Source organism: Ostrinia furnacalis, unplaced genomic scaffold, assembly GCF_004193835.3.
Source record: "Ostrinia furnacalis isolate ACB-3 unplaced genomic scaffold, ASM419383v2 OfSCF0067, whole genome shotgun sequence".
Lineage (NCBI taxonomy): Eukaryota > Metazoa > Arthropoda > Insecta > Lepidoptera > Crambidae > Ostrinia > Ostrinia furnacalis.
This window is the reverse complement of record NW_021130306.1, coordinates 528,663-545,079: the sequence shown is the minus strand read 5'-3', so window position 1 is coordinate 545,079 and position 16,417 is coordinate 528,663. Positions and strand designations below refer to the sequence as shown.

The following is a 16,417-nucleotide window of genomic DNA, read 5'->3' as shown; positions in this document are numbered from 1 at the left end:
TAGTATTACCGTGGTATGACTTTGGGTATGACATAGACAAGACCACAGATTAGAAGTCAAGAAACAACAGAGAAAAAAGCGATAGCCATTGTAAATCATCGAGTAGAAACAGGAGACGACATAAATGTTACAAAACGAACGACTTGGCCTAGGATGCGAGTCGCGTTAAGCTTTCATTCCACCATTTTACGCGATAAGCCCATACGTTTATCGATTATATTAACGTTTATCGTTAATATAATCGATAAGGTTGTATCACGGCGTGCATCCTAGCCCGGCTGGCCAAGGGTAGAGAAATACCTTTATGAAATAAAAAAAATCGTAAATATTGTCTCCATGCGCCACGGTCGATTAATATAAATAACGACTAGACTAATAAGGAATTTCTAGTAATAATTATGGTAATACTCCTATGAATCTAAACATAGAAGATGGCGATATGGTAAAACTTTAAACTGTAACAGGAGTTTCAGCTTAATACATGAAAACACTAAATAAAAATTACTTACATAGTGGCGAAAAAGCGATTTTATTATTTATTCTTAAAAATATTTATTACATTATAATTAAATGCAATTATTGTGCTATTTTGTTTGTCAACTTCTCACTATAAGAGATTAAAAATGGAATTAAAAATGATTTATAAATATAGCTTTGAGCTTATGTTACAAAATGTAGTTATTTCTTATTTATCCTTAACAATGTAATATCAGAACTTCTATAATTAGCATGTTGTTGTTCTTCTGGGATCTTCTCAACATTGAAATTATCTGTCAGTTTCTCATAAAATGTGTCCCATAAACCTTTTTGTATAACAGAATCTCTCATTTCCTGGGTCAAATATATTGTAGGCTTCTTTGACATGGTGTTGTTGAGACTCTGTAGTGTTTGAACAAGAGGATCTATAGCCTGTAATAGAAAATTATATTTATGAATTTAAAATAATATTATTATTTTTGCCAACTTAATACTGGGTGGCATTCTCTACCAGTCACAGTTTGAATTATGATATTAGTAGTTTACCTCCTCATAATAAACACAATCAGCCATAACAATCATGTCAAACTCTTTTTTCAGTATTTCTGATGTACTATCTCCCCATACAAGGGATTCAGCTGTGGCATATCCACCCATGCTGCCAATTTTTGTCTTGTTTTCATTTATGTTGAGCCGTAACAGTGGCAATGCTTCTGGCAAATCTGTAAGTGTGACCTGAGCCCTAGAAAAGGAAAAAGAGGTTGGTGGTACCTAATAACATCAGTGTGATTCAAATTTGTAGGATTATTGTAACTTACCCTAAGGTAGCAGCTGTCAGTCCAACAACTCCAAGACCTGATCCAAGTTCTAATACTTTTATGCCACTTAAGAAATCAGGTTTATGCTGACACATTGTTTCAAGATACTTCGCCAACACCAAAGAAGCATCCCAAACAACACAGTTTACATCACCTTCCATTTTTTGATAGATTTTCAATGTTTTCAAACATATCTCAATATCTATTTCCCTGGGAAACAAATCGTTGGCTTGGAAACTCGATCTTCTGTGTGACATCTTTCCCAAATTGTTCCTAAATTTTACAAAATAGCCAATTCGATGCTCATAAAAATAACCAAAATTTTGTAAACATTAGATTAAAATGCGGGATTTGGAAGTTCTCAAAATATAAGGAAATTTGTTGTTGTCTCTTTTTCTCTACTACTACTAGCCAATGAAAAGTGAAACAGACACAGTTTTAACAGAAGCTTTTTAAATTATAAGGATATTTCAGTAATCAATACCGTAAATATGTCAATGTCAAAACTATTCGTTCAGAAATACACAGCAGAAATACATGGAGGAATACCAATCGTTGCATTGAGATTTCACACATTTTCCATAGACACAGATGAGCTTCTAATTATTTCGTATAGCAAGACTGTGATCATATGACAGTCGATCATCTATTTTCGAACAAAATGGCTGTGACAATGGCTCTTTTTTGGATAACTCTTGTTTTATCAGTAATTGGTAAGTACATTTACACGTTTTGAACTAGTATTTACGTTGTTTAGTTGTTTGTTAACGTATTTATATATATTTTAAGGCTCCAATGCCTCGGGGGAATTGGCTGTCTTGCACAGCCCGAAATCCCTGAAGTTCTCAGGATCTAGCAAGACCCTTGAGAGTGGCCTGAAAGAGGTTTTCTCCGCTTCCCTTGGACTGTCCGTGGAAGAGGTACAAACAATTTTAATGATATGAATACTTGCAATGTTTCTTTGTTAGTTACCATCATATAAAACCAATAATTCACTTGCAGAACTCTGACTGGGATGGGCTTTCAATTGTAGACCCATTCAACACCCCTGAGGCTGCAGTAGAGGTCTACATTGATGGAGTTTCCAGCCTTGGAAATGATGTAAGTTTATTTCATTCAATAAACATGATCATTATGTATAAGTGTATATCAAGTTATAATAATTTAAAAATCCTTACAGGCTGGGTTGAAGTCAAAGGTATACCCACTTACAGTTGACGAGTATGAGCCTGACACATTTGAAGCCGTGAAACACAGGATCAACCAGAGATTTACCAATGGTGGCAACAAACTTGTCAAGATTGATCTTTCAGACACTGATCAGGTGATTATCANACACCCTGTTAACAATTTAAGTGTAGGTATGTAATTATTATTAAAATATGAGCTAATATATAAAATTGAAATGATTTATCTTTCAGTTAACATCCAGGGCTGACATATTTGGAGAAATCACTCCACCAAAGGTTACAAAAGTATCTTTGCAACACTTGAAGTACTCTGTTGAAGAAGACTACCAGTTCCTTACTGAATTGGAGGCTTTAAAAACTATTGCCAACCAGGTAAGATTGTGTACTAATATTTGACATTATCGATATATATAAAAGCGAAAGGTACTGATTGACAGACTCACTATCACAAAATCTTAGAAACTACAATTGCTAGGAGTCTCACATTTTTCATGGAGGTTCCTTTTAGAACATAGGTGCTCACTAAGAACCGATTTTACGAAACTCCACCCCTAAGGGGGTAAAACGGAATCCACGTGTATTAAGTCGCGGGCGGCTTTAATCTTTACTAAGTTTGAGTATAACAACGATTTTTATTATAATTTCAGGTTCGGTCATTGAGCCCCGACAACATTGTTGACTTCTACAACTTCAGATTCCGTTCCCTCCATGCTTTATCTGACTACCATGGACCTAACTCTCTGCAAGCTAAGGAGGCTAAGAAGCTTTTGGGTATGTATTAAAATTCCTAGCAATAAGCTATAGCTCAAAAAAGTTAATAAATATAAGATTTTAAACTTTTGCATTCCCTTTCAACTAAAAAAGAGAAATACGGGTCTTTATTAGGTGTTTCTGCCGAAACATCAAGCCTTGAGTACATAATGTAACATATCAACATAATATGTGACACATTGAGACCTGTGTTACTCTATTTAAGTTAATAAATTAATATTTATGAGAAAGTTACCATAAACTACAGATTTTAGTGAAATTGTGGTATAGATAAATATAAAATATCTAAAATTTATTTCAGGTGATGTGCTGGAAGATTTGAGCAATGCCTTTGTGAAGGCATACGATGGATCTGTACTGGTAACTGCTGTGACTACAGATGTCATTCACAGCCGCCGTGTTACCCGATCAGTTAGCAATGAAGGAAAATTGAAAGATGTAAGTTTTTTGTAAAACTAATAGCTGTGCAATAGTATTACCATTTTTTTCTTCTCTGTTCACAATGTCTAATCTTCTTGCAGACTCAGAGCTTCAGCAGCGACAAATACACTTCAGATTACTCCGCCATTTTCAACATCATCCTGTGGTTCGGAGTTGTGTTCTCCTTCACTCTGATCGCCATTGTCTATGCTATCATGGATATGGACCCTGGCAGGGACTCCATTATCTACCGTATGACGAGCACGAGGATGAAGAAAGACAACTAAATTAATTAGTTTGTGAAGCTCACACAGAACTTTTATGTGTTCTGATCACACTTGTGAATATGATCCTGAAATGAACACCTAGGAGATTTTACTGTAAGCAGTAATTAACTTGTCTTTAAAACATTGTTTTATTCAGATTAGAGTCACAGCCACAATGTTTGAATAGACACTGTAAAAATAATTAGTTGTAATGTGATTTGTTGAAAATGTATGAGCAGTTTATATTTATTTGCAGTTATTGTACATAAGTGTTACTAAGTTTACTGTATAGTTTACGTAATGGAGTACAATACGACCTTCTGTAAAATATTATTATGTAGTGTTGCAAGTGATGTGTTAGTATGGATTAAATCGATATAAAAATAATAATCAATGTTTATGTGCAACCCTACTCATTGACTTACGGCTTTTAATGTATTTCAGTATTATGTACTGTTTTAATTACTGTTGGAATTAATGTTCAGAAATAATTCAGATAAGCAAATAAATCTAATAAACATTCCCACTGTAATATTAGTTCTTTATTTATATCATCATCATGACCTTAATATTTTTTTTGTACCTGGTTTTTGAATTTCATTTAGCTAAATGGATATTTTTAATTTATTAATTGTTACAAAACATTACTTGACATTAAAATTTATTCTTGTGGACGGGATATTTATTTAGTTGTAGTTTTTCAGTAAAATGCGTTTTAGTAAATACAATTTTTATTAAAACCAATATGGCAATTTTAATGGTTAAATACACATACTTTTAGTTACTAAATTATTCCATTAATAAACTAATTAAAGTATTCATTAACAAAAAATATAATTAATTAGTTCATAAAATAAAGTATTACAAAACGGGCGCTAAAAATTGTCAACCACAGATCAAACCAGTTTTGTTACATCTCAATAATTTAAAACAATACAGAATGCTTAGGTTTCAATATTAAGCTTTAAACGTCGTTTCGTAATACGGGCCCATCTTATTCAGTTTAGGCACACATCTAAACAATAAAGTATATCAATAGTATTTTTTAGTTTTCCTTATAGCATAGGCATTTCAACTTTTAATACATATCGCTATTGTTAAGTCCGAGCTTGCGGCAATAGCATTTTTTATATCTAGGCACTTGAGGCGCATTATTATTTTAAGAAATACACTTACAGCTAGATTTAAATTTGTGTCATTTTAACATTAAACGTAAATGTATATTATAAAAGTTAGAAATGTAATATATGGAATTATAATTCATATTCTTTGATTTATAAATATAGGTTTGTATAAAGAGGCAGATCATTTAACTTGACAGTTGGCTTTTTTCCTAAATATTGTCANTGTCAGGTCCGAGGATCGTGGTGGTCAAGCTACTGGACCACTCGTCCAATCCACTGTTCACCAAACGTATTATTCGCGCACTTGACGTCCTTATTGTGGGGGAGCACCATCCTGCTGCTAGTAGAACATTTGGTGTAACGCTAAGGGTACGTCATCAACCATTTCGTCTAAGACGTCTTGCAGACACTCCAGGCACCATTTTGATTAAATTCGTTGTTTGAATACACTTCAGACATTTTTGTATAATTTATAACGTGATTTGTGATTGATGGATTTCTCAGTGTCAAAAAGACATTTTAAAGACAATAGATTGCAAAAGATATAAAAGTAAAAAAGTCTTCATCGCCATCGCCAACAAGTGATGTGCATGCGTTACGATAATTAGTGATGTGTTTAACAGATTGTCGATAAAATAAAATACTCAAGATTAAAAAAAATTTTTTTCGGGCATTATTTTTTAACGGATTTGTGATCAGTATCAGTAATATAGTCACCTCTGTAAATATGGCAAGAATGCAAAGTAACACCCTGTATATGGAATTATAATTCATATTCTTTGATTTATAAATATAGGTTTGTATAAAGAGGCAGATCATTTAACTTGACAGTTGGCTTTTTTCCTAAATATTGTCAACTTGGATTGGTGCAGTGCACACATTGTTGTCCTTTGCAAGGATTCTAGGCACCGGGAAAGCACTGCTAGCACTAAGGCACTTTTATCGTGCAGCGTTGCTAAAGTATGTTTACTCAGCGAGCGAGTCGCGCCCACTGCCATTTAATTTGGCAGTTCTGCACGCTATGTTGGTTACTTTTAGTTAGTCATTACATGTCCTATACTAATTTTATCGCGGCCGAGTTCCATAATTTTTCCTCCATAAGTCACTACGCATATAGTGCATACAGGGACGTTATAGGTTTTTTTTTTGTTTTCGGGCAGTTATCGGTTATTAACGCGCGGATCTTTTAACTTTTTTTGACACGGAGAAAAAGAAAATACAATCGTTCACAACCAGCCAGTTAGTTGCGTTTGCGTTACGCTCGTAGAAGCGGCGGCAGGCGGGCCACTCATCGTACTCGTAGAACTTGACGCACTGCGACGCAACGCTTACACTACGGCACTTTAGGAGACTATACTTGTAGGGTTGTGACGTTCTACATAATAACAGTGAATGCGCGGCGGAGTTTAGTTTTTTTTGACGTGGAGTAAATAACCTAACCAGCCAGTTAGTTGCGTTTTAGTGTATAGTTATGCGCGCGGCGCAGACGGCGGCGTAGTTCGGAAGGCAGACGCTCGTAGCAGCGGCGGCAGGCGGGCCGCTCGTCGTACTCGTAGGACTTGCCAACGCTACGACGCACCGCTAGCACTACGGCACTAGTTAGGCGGCTATAGGGTTGTGACGTTTTAATGCAAGATTAGTTTTTTTTGACGCGGAACAATTGACAATCGTCTAATTGCGTTTTAGTGTATAGTTATGCGCACGGCGCAGACGGCGGCGTAGTTCGGAAGGCAGACGCTCGTAGCAGCGGCGGCAGGCGGGCCGCTCGTCGTACTCGTAGAACTTGCTGCGCGTGCTGAGAGGCGCGTCGCAGACCGCGCACGCGAAGTGGTGCACGCACCACGCCTTGTTCAGAGCCGTGAACACTAGAAAAAGTTAAGATTATGAAACGTGACAAATATAGATGGCTTACACTGAACTGTCCTACCAAACAGGACCACACTCTTCTGTGGATGTCGTAAGAGGGGGAAAAAGAGATTTTTTTTATGCGAACTTAAGGCCTCTCCTATCAATCTGGCTAATCAACCAAATCTTTCCTTTTACCTCTGGTAAATTAGAGGGCCGTCTTGCAGTAATGATGACACAACAAATAAATAACGTTACACGTTTTTTTTTTTCACATTCAGATCGGGAAGACTTCTGTGGGTCTAGACAAAGTGCACATTATAATCGCAAACCAGTCGAAAGGCCTTATTTATATGGACTTATGACGGATTCGATTTTCGATTCGATCAAAAAGTGCAATTTGTCTAGGGGGGCTGGTGTTGGCCCCCCAAGGTTATTAAAACTAAAATGAGTTTCTTTTGACTAACGGTAATTATTTTACAAAAGCGAAGACTTACCATCACCAGCAATGACTTGGTTGCAGACATAGCACAGGTTTCCGAAGAGCTGATGGTAGTGCTGCTCGCAGTAGGCCAGCCCTTTCTTCTCGTAGTGGCGGTGGCCGTGGAAAGGCTTCTCGCACTTGGCGCAAACGAAGTGCTGGAAACATTACACAGGCATATTAGTTGCTTACTTGACTTGGCTAGTAGATGGCGCTGTGTGAAATTGTCCAAAGATATTTATATACTAATAAAACTTATACGCTCGTTGAACAGTGTTTTAAAGTGACGTTTGGTATGGAAATGTCATTTTAAAACAGTGTTCAACAACTGTGTAACTTTTTATTAGTAAGGGGGTTAGAGTAATAATTACTAATTGGTATAGTTGAGCTATTACTATAATGACGAATTTCTGAACGGCTTGTATGAATGTTGGGTCATAATCACCAATGTTTAGACATTGACTGGCTTCTAACTGTACGAACACACATTTTTATTGAATTACGACATTCATGTTTTACACCACGTATTGTTGACGTTGATCGAGACAAAAATCGATCGGTTGTAACATTTTCGCTTCGTGTCCTAGGCACGAGTAGACTACCCAACCCAACAACTAAAATCACCAACATGATTACACCACAGACTAGATATGAACAATAAAATGTAATATTATTTTCTAGTTTTGAAGTTATGTTAATTAATTTATTTGAATATTTAGTTCACTTACCTCCACATGCCAATGCTTGCCAAGGGCAGTTACGATTCTCTCCTCGATGGGACGGCGGCAAGCGCCGCAGATCGGTATACCCATCTTGTCGTGGCAGCGGAGGCAGAATAGATTGTTCTGGAATGGACAACATTATTAGTAAGGGATCGGATTTTCGATACTTTACCCACCCACGTGTTGCATGTTAAACTTTATCGACAAAAAAATCCAAAACAAAAGGTGTCGCACGCTTCGCCACTCATAATGGGACCCTATCATAATATTAATTTCTTGTCGAGTTCTTATTGAAACTCATACACGAAAGAGACCTTGCTTTTAAGGTAATCTTCGTGCCTTGGAAATGAAGATGAGGGTAGTTGCAAACCGAACGTGACGCACGCAAGGTCGAGCTCGACGCCGCACGTGAAGTGGTACACTTGCCGCGGCGCGTCATGACGTCACTGACGTCAGCCTGCCAGCTCAGCACTCACCACGTCGTTGGCAGCGTACCCGGGGCGGTGCTTGACCTCGCGCGCGGTGTGGTCGAGCTCGACGCCGCACGTGGCGCACGTGAAGTGGTACCCGTGGGACACCGCGCCGCGTCATGACGTCACTGTGACGTCAGCCTGCCAGCTCAGCACTCACCACGTCGTTGGCAGCGTACCCGGGGCGGTGCTTGACCTCGCGCGCGGTGTGGTCGAGCTCGACGCCGCACGTGGCGCACGTGAAGTGATACCCGTGGTACACCTCGCCGCGTCATGACGTCACTGTGACGTCAGCCTGCCAGCTCAGCACTTACCACGTCGTTGGCAGCGTACCCGGGGCGGTGCTTGACCTCGCGGGCGGTGTGGTCGAGCTCGACACCGCACGTGGCGCACGTGAAGTGGTACCCGTGGTACACTTGCCGCGACGCGCGTCATGACGTCACTGTGACGTCAGCCTGCCAGCTCAGCACTCACCACGTCGTTGGCAGCGTACCCGGGGCGGTGCTTGACCTCGCGCGCGGTGTTGTCGAGCTCGACGCCGCACGTGGCGCACGTGAAGTGGTACCCGTGATACACCTCGCCTCGGTAGCGCAGCGGCTCGCCGTCGATCACGCCACTGTTAGAAAGAAAGAGAGAGAGAATGTTTATTTATCTGACAAATCACTATTTAAGATAAAATCGGCTATCTGTCCTATTCCAAAAAGTCCCACAAATTCCACTACTGGCAGTATTGAGACGTAGGTACCTCAAAATATCCCTAAAGATCAGTAAGACAAACGCGCGTCAGCTCCATGCTCCACTCCTCTCAGCTAGAGCAATATTCTTCGGTACACTAGCTAATGATAACACGAGTTGCCTTAGTATAAGTTGTGTAGAAGTGGTATGGTAAGACTGCTTTTAAAAGAGCTTTATATGTCCCTCCTAGCCAGTGGACAAAGCTCTTAACATACTTATTATCTCAGAAAGGGATCAACACCGTATCGCCTTTCGCGAGCTGTCATCGCCTTTCACGCGCTGTCTGTGTTACGGTGGGTGCAGGTGCGGATAAGTGTGAGTTGCAGTACTTGCAGTATGGAGTTTCATACAAAGAATACTGACCGCCTCTAGTTGATACGGTTACGATCCCTTACCGGGTAGATAAATCTGCGACGTTCTTAGAAGCGCTATTTAAAAGGCTATTTTGGATACTCACTGGCACTTATGGCACATATAGTTCTGCAGGCCGTCGGTCTTGATTCGCGCGTTGCAGCCGTGGCACAGAGCGCGACCGCCGTGCTTGATGAAGCCGGCGTCTGCTAGTTCCACATTGCACTCCTCGCAACGGAAGCAGGCAGGGTGCCAGTTAGCGTTCATCGCTTTGATCACGCGACCGATGATGAACTCGCCTAGTAAAAGTACTTGGTTAGACTGTTTGTTTGCTTCAATTCAACTGCTGGACAAAGGTCTTTCTAGGATAAATGCTTGGTTAGATCTTTTGTTTACTTGAATACAACTGCTGGATAAAGGCCTTTCGCAAAGATTTCTACAAAAACAGTCTTATGCTGCCTTTCATCCAGGTGATTCACCTGACCAGATCGTTGATTCACTATACTCATTACTCGTAGAACCGACGTCATAACCTATGGAATCGGCAACTACTAGTCAGTCGGTCTTAGATACAGTAACTTATCATGTTACTGAGTCGAATTCACATATAACAGAGTCTAATCATAAGCTGATATGTTAAAAAAAACTGGGCTAACACTAAAACCAAACATTTTCTCCCTTACTAATAAAAAGTTACACAGTTGTTAAACACTGTTTTAAAATGACATTTTCATACTAAACGTCACTTTAAAACACTGTTCAACGAACGTGTAAGTTTTATTAGTAAGGGGGATTATGTTTATCAAATATCAATTTTTTACATACCACATTTTCCGCAGCATGGAGCAAATAGCACCTGGAAATCACGTTCACAATACTTGCGGCCTTCGAACTCGTAAAAAATACCCTCTGGAAACACTCTGAAGCATTGGGCGCATCTGTATTCAAAACAAAAACATTATTTTGTATTAAAAGCATCTCATCAAATACATAGGCAAGTAGTGAACCCATTAATAATGTTGAATAACGAACAATTTAATCATGACGCTATCATTTTAATTACGTATACAAAATTGAGTGATATACTTACACAAAACAGTTGGTATGCCAGAGTTCTCCATTGGAGTTGACGATCTTTTTATTGGTCTCAAAACCTTCACCACAGCGGGTGCAAAACATATTGTCAAGGGACATGGTTGCAATGCTGGAATAAAAAAAAACACTATTGTTTCATTCTACACAAAAATTTGAATCACAGGTCAGTTTAGTATTAATAGTGATGATGTAGTTGAGTGAATTTTAAGGAAAATGAATTTTACCTGTTATTGTTACAAAGCCTACTGAATCTGTTTGCTATCTGAATAAGCTTGTTAGTTATTACTTTGAATGTATTAAATTAAAACAAATCTCATTAAACATTGAAAATACACAATAGAGATAAGCAAAAAAAGATCTAATTTGCTTAAAAACAAGCATTGTAAATGTGGGAAGTTGACTTATAAACAATTTTCAAGGCTGAAACCTGCTATTTTAATACTTTAATATCAATAAAATTTACTATCATAGTAGTCTATAAGTAGTTTTGTATTGTTCAAAACATTAAGTATGTTGAAATCAATGTCAAGGATTGATTTTTAGGAGGTATTGAAAACATAAGTAGTATTTTATGATGTTAAACCTTGAGTCTATGCAGTTTTATAAATCAATCTCATCTTTAACTATTAGTTATTTCACAGTTTCTGCATTTTAATAGAGTACATAACATAATGTAGTATATCAAAGATAAATACAAGGACACAAGTAATATACCTAATCAAAAAGCAAATACATCAACATTATCACAAGATTGATAGAATCAAAACAGTAAAGTAAATAAAGGTCAGTAGTAAATATTTAAAGCCAGATAAATATTGTCAGTTGGCATTGTGGGCAATGGAAATGTGTAGGTGCTAATGGGCGATCTTTGTAAGTATTTAGGTTAGCCACTCCCTCACTACCAGATGTTTCTTACCCTGGCATTTTCACTGTCTTATAAAAACTATTTTACAATAACTCGAACACCAATAGCTTTTCTGTCAAAAAGAAGAATATTCTGAGTCAATGAAGGAATCCAAGATCTTATGGAGCGCCCAATGATGTAATGCTAACCAAAATAGAACGAGTTCACCATGGAAGTTTATGAGTAATCGGGCTTAGGACTTACCGTGATCACTGTGGATTTGTAGATATGTGTAGCACTGAAGTTTAGCACTTATAGGAATATCGGTGACACGATAAATAGCTGTGTAACCAATGTATAATTTAATTATGATTATAAATCAAAAATAAATACACAACAAAAAAATCAAAGAAACAAGATGAGACGAGACTGACAGCAGACTGACAAGTATGACAGATTGTGATGTGGTGTTGGTTGACATTGACAGACTTGACAGACATGTGACACTGACAGACTGTGACGGTCTCGAAGATGTTATAAAAAGATAAACACTCTTTGTTTCACAACAACTGTAACCATACAAAAAGGCGGTTTTAAGGCGGACTAGACTAGAACTACTAGAAGCGATCTTGTCCCTTGTCCAGACAAAACAAGGATTGTGGCGTAATTTCATTTTAGAGTAGTTGTTACAAAATCATACTAGACGTGTCGGCCAATGATCCTGAAAAATGCCTTCTTCTGCCTCACAGATAAGGATAGATGCAGCATGTGTCAAAATTTGTATGAAGCCGAGCGTGCCACTTTTTAAACGTCATTAGTGTCATTTTAGCGAATTTTAGTGATTGCCGCAACGTAAAAGTAATCGTATCATCGTACTGCATTCGCAAAGTCATCGAATGATATCGTGTGACTCGATTCAAAAATTAATTAATTCCGATATAGTAGGGAATTTAGTGCAATGATTTGTATGGAGACCCCTCCACTTTGGTATAGAAGGCTCATTTTTGCACCAGTTGTTCTTTGGGTGCTCCTGAGTAGATTTCCGTCGGTAGACATCAGGAGCCCCCCCTGTGGTAGCAGGGGGAGGGGGGGCAAGTTTCCTTCTGCCGCGCTTCACTTTAAGGCCCATATCTTCAAACCTATAGGTATTAGGGCAAGTGTGGTGTCATTTTCGGATAATTAAAGGATAGCGAATTCGTTTCTAGAACAAACTTTTTGCCTTTTCATACAAAAAAATAGAAATATTGAGAAAAAATCACAAAAACCAAAAAGTATTTTTTTAAATAAACGTCGTTTACTTTTAAACAAAAATGGAGGCCACACTCCGAATACCTACTTGAAGCACAAACTACGTATCACTATCTCGCTCTCTGTGGGCAGACTCTCTCTTTCTAAATAAACAAAAAATATAAATTTGCTCAAATTCAATGAAACTCAATGTAAAATCTTTATTTCTTGACATAGGTATCATTAAAAATGATAAGTGTAAATACTGGTAAAACGTTTTAGGAAGAAATTACTGTAAAAAATGTGAAAAATGTTTACAATGATCCAATGTCGGAAATCACGAAATAAACACTTACGCGTGGAATCTTATGTCACTTCCAGGACACCACGTACTACCGCAACCACGCACTACAAAATTTTGCACCATTTCTTGTGATAAAACAATGAATATTTCCTGTAAACAATCTCAAACGAAATTAACTGCATAATAAACAAAATAGTAAACAACCGCCATGATGGGCCGGATTGGGCCGATGTTGCCACATGGTACCGATTCCCCAGGAATTGGGATTGTAATTCCCTGATTCGCCAACACATTAAGCTTAAAATGGCCGACAATTTTGTGATTTTTTATTTAACTAGGTAATCTTAGTTTCAAATATTAATTATTTATTTGTTTAACTTCTGATTTGGTTAGTGAATTGGCTATTTCGAAGAATTTACAAGGAGATTTAAATAAGAAGATAAGATAGCAATACTACAGTTCACACTAAAAAGAGAGGTAGGGCCACAGAGAGCGAGATAGATATAAGTAGGTATTTGACTCAAGTTTTTGTTCCAAGTTTGCCCTCCATTTTTATCTTTAGTTTCATGGTGTCGGCCAATGATCTTGAAAAATGCCTTCTTCTGCCTTCATTTACAGTCGGTTTACACTCACTGGAAAGCATTGGCGCTTTTGAGTTGGGTCCGGTCTGCGAATTACGATTTAAAAAAAAATATATGTGTCAAAAACGTCAGGCAAACTTGTCACTGTCACAATCAGAAAATAAATAAAAATCTAACCTAAAAATTCAAATTGAATTGTAATTTGTAAATATTTTAGAATGTAAACTACTGTATAGGTGTTACTTTTAGTACATTTGTAATAAGATATTAAAAATGTCTAACATAGTTCAGTATGTTTTACTTCGAAGTGATCTCCTGAAGGAACTGGGTTGGTCCATTGGAGCCTTGGTGGCACAGGCCTGCCATGCATCAACAGCTGTGCTGCATTTACACAGGGACGATGAATGTACAATTCAGTATTTGAACGATTTAGATAATATGCATAAAGTGGTCTTGGAAGTAAGTTATTATCTACAGACCCTAAGCTCTTCCTTTAGATGCTTTTTTGTACTAACAGATGTTCAATAAGACTATAAAAAGATAACAACTGTTTACTTTTATTTTCAGGTCCCTAATGAGGAATCACTGAAGAAAGTAGCAGCTAAGTTAGAAGAAAACTCTATTGCACATAAACTGTGGATTGAGCAGCCTGAGAATATTCCTACATGCTTAGCAATCAAACCCTATCCTAAGGAAGAGCTAAAAAAATATGTAGGGAAATTTAAATTGTACAAAGCTACAATGGAAAGCATTAAAGGATAGTAAATTATTATGTTCACATGTTTCTTTTCAATTAGATTAGCTCCTGTTTATCCAGTCCCTTGTTTTTTCATCTTCTGTTTGGCCTAAAGTTTAACTGGTAGAGAATGCCACACGGCATTACGTTGTTCGCCTTTTGTAAATTAATTAATCCTCAATCAGGCCAATCAAATCAAGCCAATTTTAAACTCTGAGAGATGAACAAGCACCAATTTCGGTGTGCACGCTCAGGTACGGATTGCAAGCAGACAGATTCTCTTTTAACCGAAAAAACAGTATGAAAGATTTTATAAGTAATCCACAGTATAAAGGCGCGCGCACGGGTGATTTTTTTGTCGCCGTGGCAGATTATCCGAGCTAATATAAATCTGTTTCTTTTACACCTTTTTAAAGAGAAAAAGAGAGACACCTGTCACGAAGACAAAAGTCGCTAGTGCGCGCGCGCTGTTAGAAATCGAACCTGGAACCGAATGCGCGACGATTATGGCTTTGACCAACCTATCGCGCACTCACTGTTGGCAGTGCCGGATTAAGCCAGCGCGGGGCCTGTAGCAAATTTCTATCAAGGGGCCCTTGGTTTGCTTTAGGTTCTCAAGTTTAGGGTATTAAATAAATCAAAACTGTTACAAATGAACTTTTCTTGATTTAATGTGGGAAAATTTAGAGATAACACTTTCAATATCAACTTCTTTAAGCAAATCATGCTCTATATTCAACAAAGTAAGATGATTAAGACGTTCTTGTCCCATCGTGTTCCTTAATTCATTTTTAATACGTTTTAATGTTGAAAAAGAACGTTCTGCAGTTAGTGATCATGAGAGACATGTAAATGCGCAAGGCAATTTCTAAGTTTGGAAAACACGATTCTAAAGAATTATTAAAAGTTTTTTAAAATGATTAGTTTTTCAAACGTTGTTTGTAAAATGATCTTTTGTCATACGCTTTTTGTTAATAAATAATAGTAAACCTCATTTTTTAACTATCCGCTTTTTTACTTGAGACTCTAAAACACCTTGCTCTTAATCTACCGTCACTAGCTTTCAATAATCTCGAAACATGATCGATATGATAATCGATTAAAAAGGTTAGCTATATTCACTCATAAAATGAATCTATATTTTATAAAAAAAACAAGATTTTATTCTGAATTTCGAAAGTTTGTATCGCGCATGGAATTTATTCCTCTTTTTCTCTGTTTGCGCTACAAGCTTTCGAAATTCAGAATAAAAGCTTGTTTTTAAAAAAGTTTATTTTTATTATAATTTTATTTTACACTTTTTAGTTATATCTTAATCTCAGGACCCTGGACGTTATCTAACACTAAAGTGCTCGAAAAGACAAATCCAACGAACCCAAACTCGATGAGTTTCCGCCGTTTTGTTTAGGAGTTCCTATGGCCACCTCCCGACTCCATCATCAGACCAGCTCAATGGTACCATAATATTGCATTGTCATCGGACTTACACATGTATGCAAAATTTCAGCTCAATAGGAAACCGGGAAGTGGGTCAATTTTAAGTTGCAAGATTTGACGACAGACACCAGACATGTGAAAGTAATAAAAAGCTTGTAATAAATCAACCAACTATAGTAGATTGGATCGTGACTGAATTAATAAAATTAAAATAGTTCGCCTGTTTTCTCGAAATATTGATAATCGATATTATATTAAAATCGATTAAATAAGTATAATCTCGGCTACCTACGTAAACTCGTAAAATAAACCTATAGAAAAAAAAATCTGGCCGCTTGAAGGGTGGAAATGTGGTATCTATAGATACTAGTCTAAATATTGTATCGATTATAATTAAACATTATAGGCCAGTAGAATTACATTTTAAATCGGAAATAATTCCTACAAAAGATTTTATCGATTTAATGGCTTCATTGGTTGCCCATTAAGACTCTCCTAGGTTTTCGACTTCGACGGAGTTGTG

The 16,417-nt window shown here is 37.4% G+C and overlaps 4 protein-coding genes across 7 annotated transcripts; 2 read left to right on the top strand and 2 right to left on the bottom strand.

Annotated features, from left to right (window-relative positions):
- Nucleotides 1–516: 516 nt before the first annotated feature.
- Nucleotides 517–1,768, bottom strand: LOC114362352 (protein-lysine methyltransferase METTL21D). The gene is made up of 3 exons (XM_028317762.1): nucleotides 1,296–1,768; nucleotides 1,024–1,219; nucleotides 517–909 (listed from the first exon to the last, which is right to left on the bottom strand). Exons 1-3 carry the CDS (start codon nucleotides 1,550–1,552, stop codon nucleotides 679–681), a joined length of 684 nt encoding a protein of 227 aa, XP_028173563.1. The 5' UTR covers nucleotides 1,553–1,768; the 3' UTR covers nucleotides 517–678.
- Nucleotides 1,769–1,882: 114 nt separating this feature from the next.
- ATP6AP2 (ATPase H(+)-transporting accessory protein 2) lies at nucleotides 1,883–4,474 on the top strand. Its single transcript, XM_028317345.1, has 8 exons — nucleotides 1,883–2,008; nucleotides 2,085–2,215; nucleotides 2,298–2,396; nucleotides 2,476–2,619; nucleotides 2,717–2,857; nucleotides 3,133–3,256; nucleotides 3,558–3,694; nucleotides 3,778–4,474. The coding sequence occupies exons 1-8, from the start codon at nucleotides 1,927–1,929 to the stop codon at nucleotides 3,961–3,963; spliced, it is 1,044 nt and encodes a 347-aa protein (XP_028173146.1). The 5' UTR covers nucleotides 1,883–1,926; the 3' UTR covers nucleotides 3,964–4,474.
- Nucleotides 4,475–5,916: 1,442 nt separating this feature from the next.
- On the bottom strand, nucleotides 5,917–12,058 carry stck (LIM zinc finger domain containing stck). 4 transcript variants are annotated; one of them, XR_003656661.1, is made up of 10 exons: nucleotides 11,874–12,057; nucleotides 11,682–11,742; nucleotides 10,761–10,874; nucleotides 10,496–10,608; nucleotides 9,777–9,969; nucleotides 9,059–9,200; nucleotides 8,121–8,237; nucleotides 7,409–7,550; nucleotides 6,663–6,931; nucleotides 5,917–6,408 (listed from the first exon to the last, which is right to left on the bottom strand). XR_003656661.1 is itself a non-coding variant. In XM_028317563.1 (10 exons), the coding sequence occupies exons 2-10, from the start codon at nucleotides 11,687–11,689 to the stop codon at nucleotides 6,514–6,516; spliced, it is 1,023 nt and encodes a 340-aa protein (XP_028173364.1). In that variant the 5' UTR covers nucleotides 11,690–11,742; nucleotides 11,874–12,058; the 3' UTR covers nucleotides 5,917–6,513. The 4 variants fall into 4 exon arrangements, 3 of the variants coding, with proteins under 3 accessions (XP_028173364.1, XP_028173259.1, XP_028173435.1); XM_028317563.1 differs by having other exon boundaries at nucleotides 5,917–6,622; nucleotides 6,847–6,931; nucleotides 11,874–12,058; XM_028317458.1 differs by having other exon boundaries at nucleotides 5,917–6,931.
- A 1,787-nt stretch (nucleotides 12,059–13,845) lies between these two features.
- Nucleotides 13,846–14,499, top strand: LOC114362426 (putative peptidyl-tRNA hydrolase PTRHD1). Its single transcript, XM_028317871.1, has 2 exons — nucleotides 13,846–14,180; nucleotides 14,289–14,499. The coding sequence occupies exons 1-2, from the start codon at nucleotides 13,995–13,997 to the stop codon at nucleotides 14,481–14,483; spliced, it is 381 nt and encodes a 126-aa protein (XP_028173672.1). The 5' UTR covers nucleotides 13,846–13,994; the 3' UTR covers nucleotides 14,484–14,499.
- Nucleotides 14,500–16,417: the final 1,918 nt, after the last annotated feature.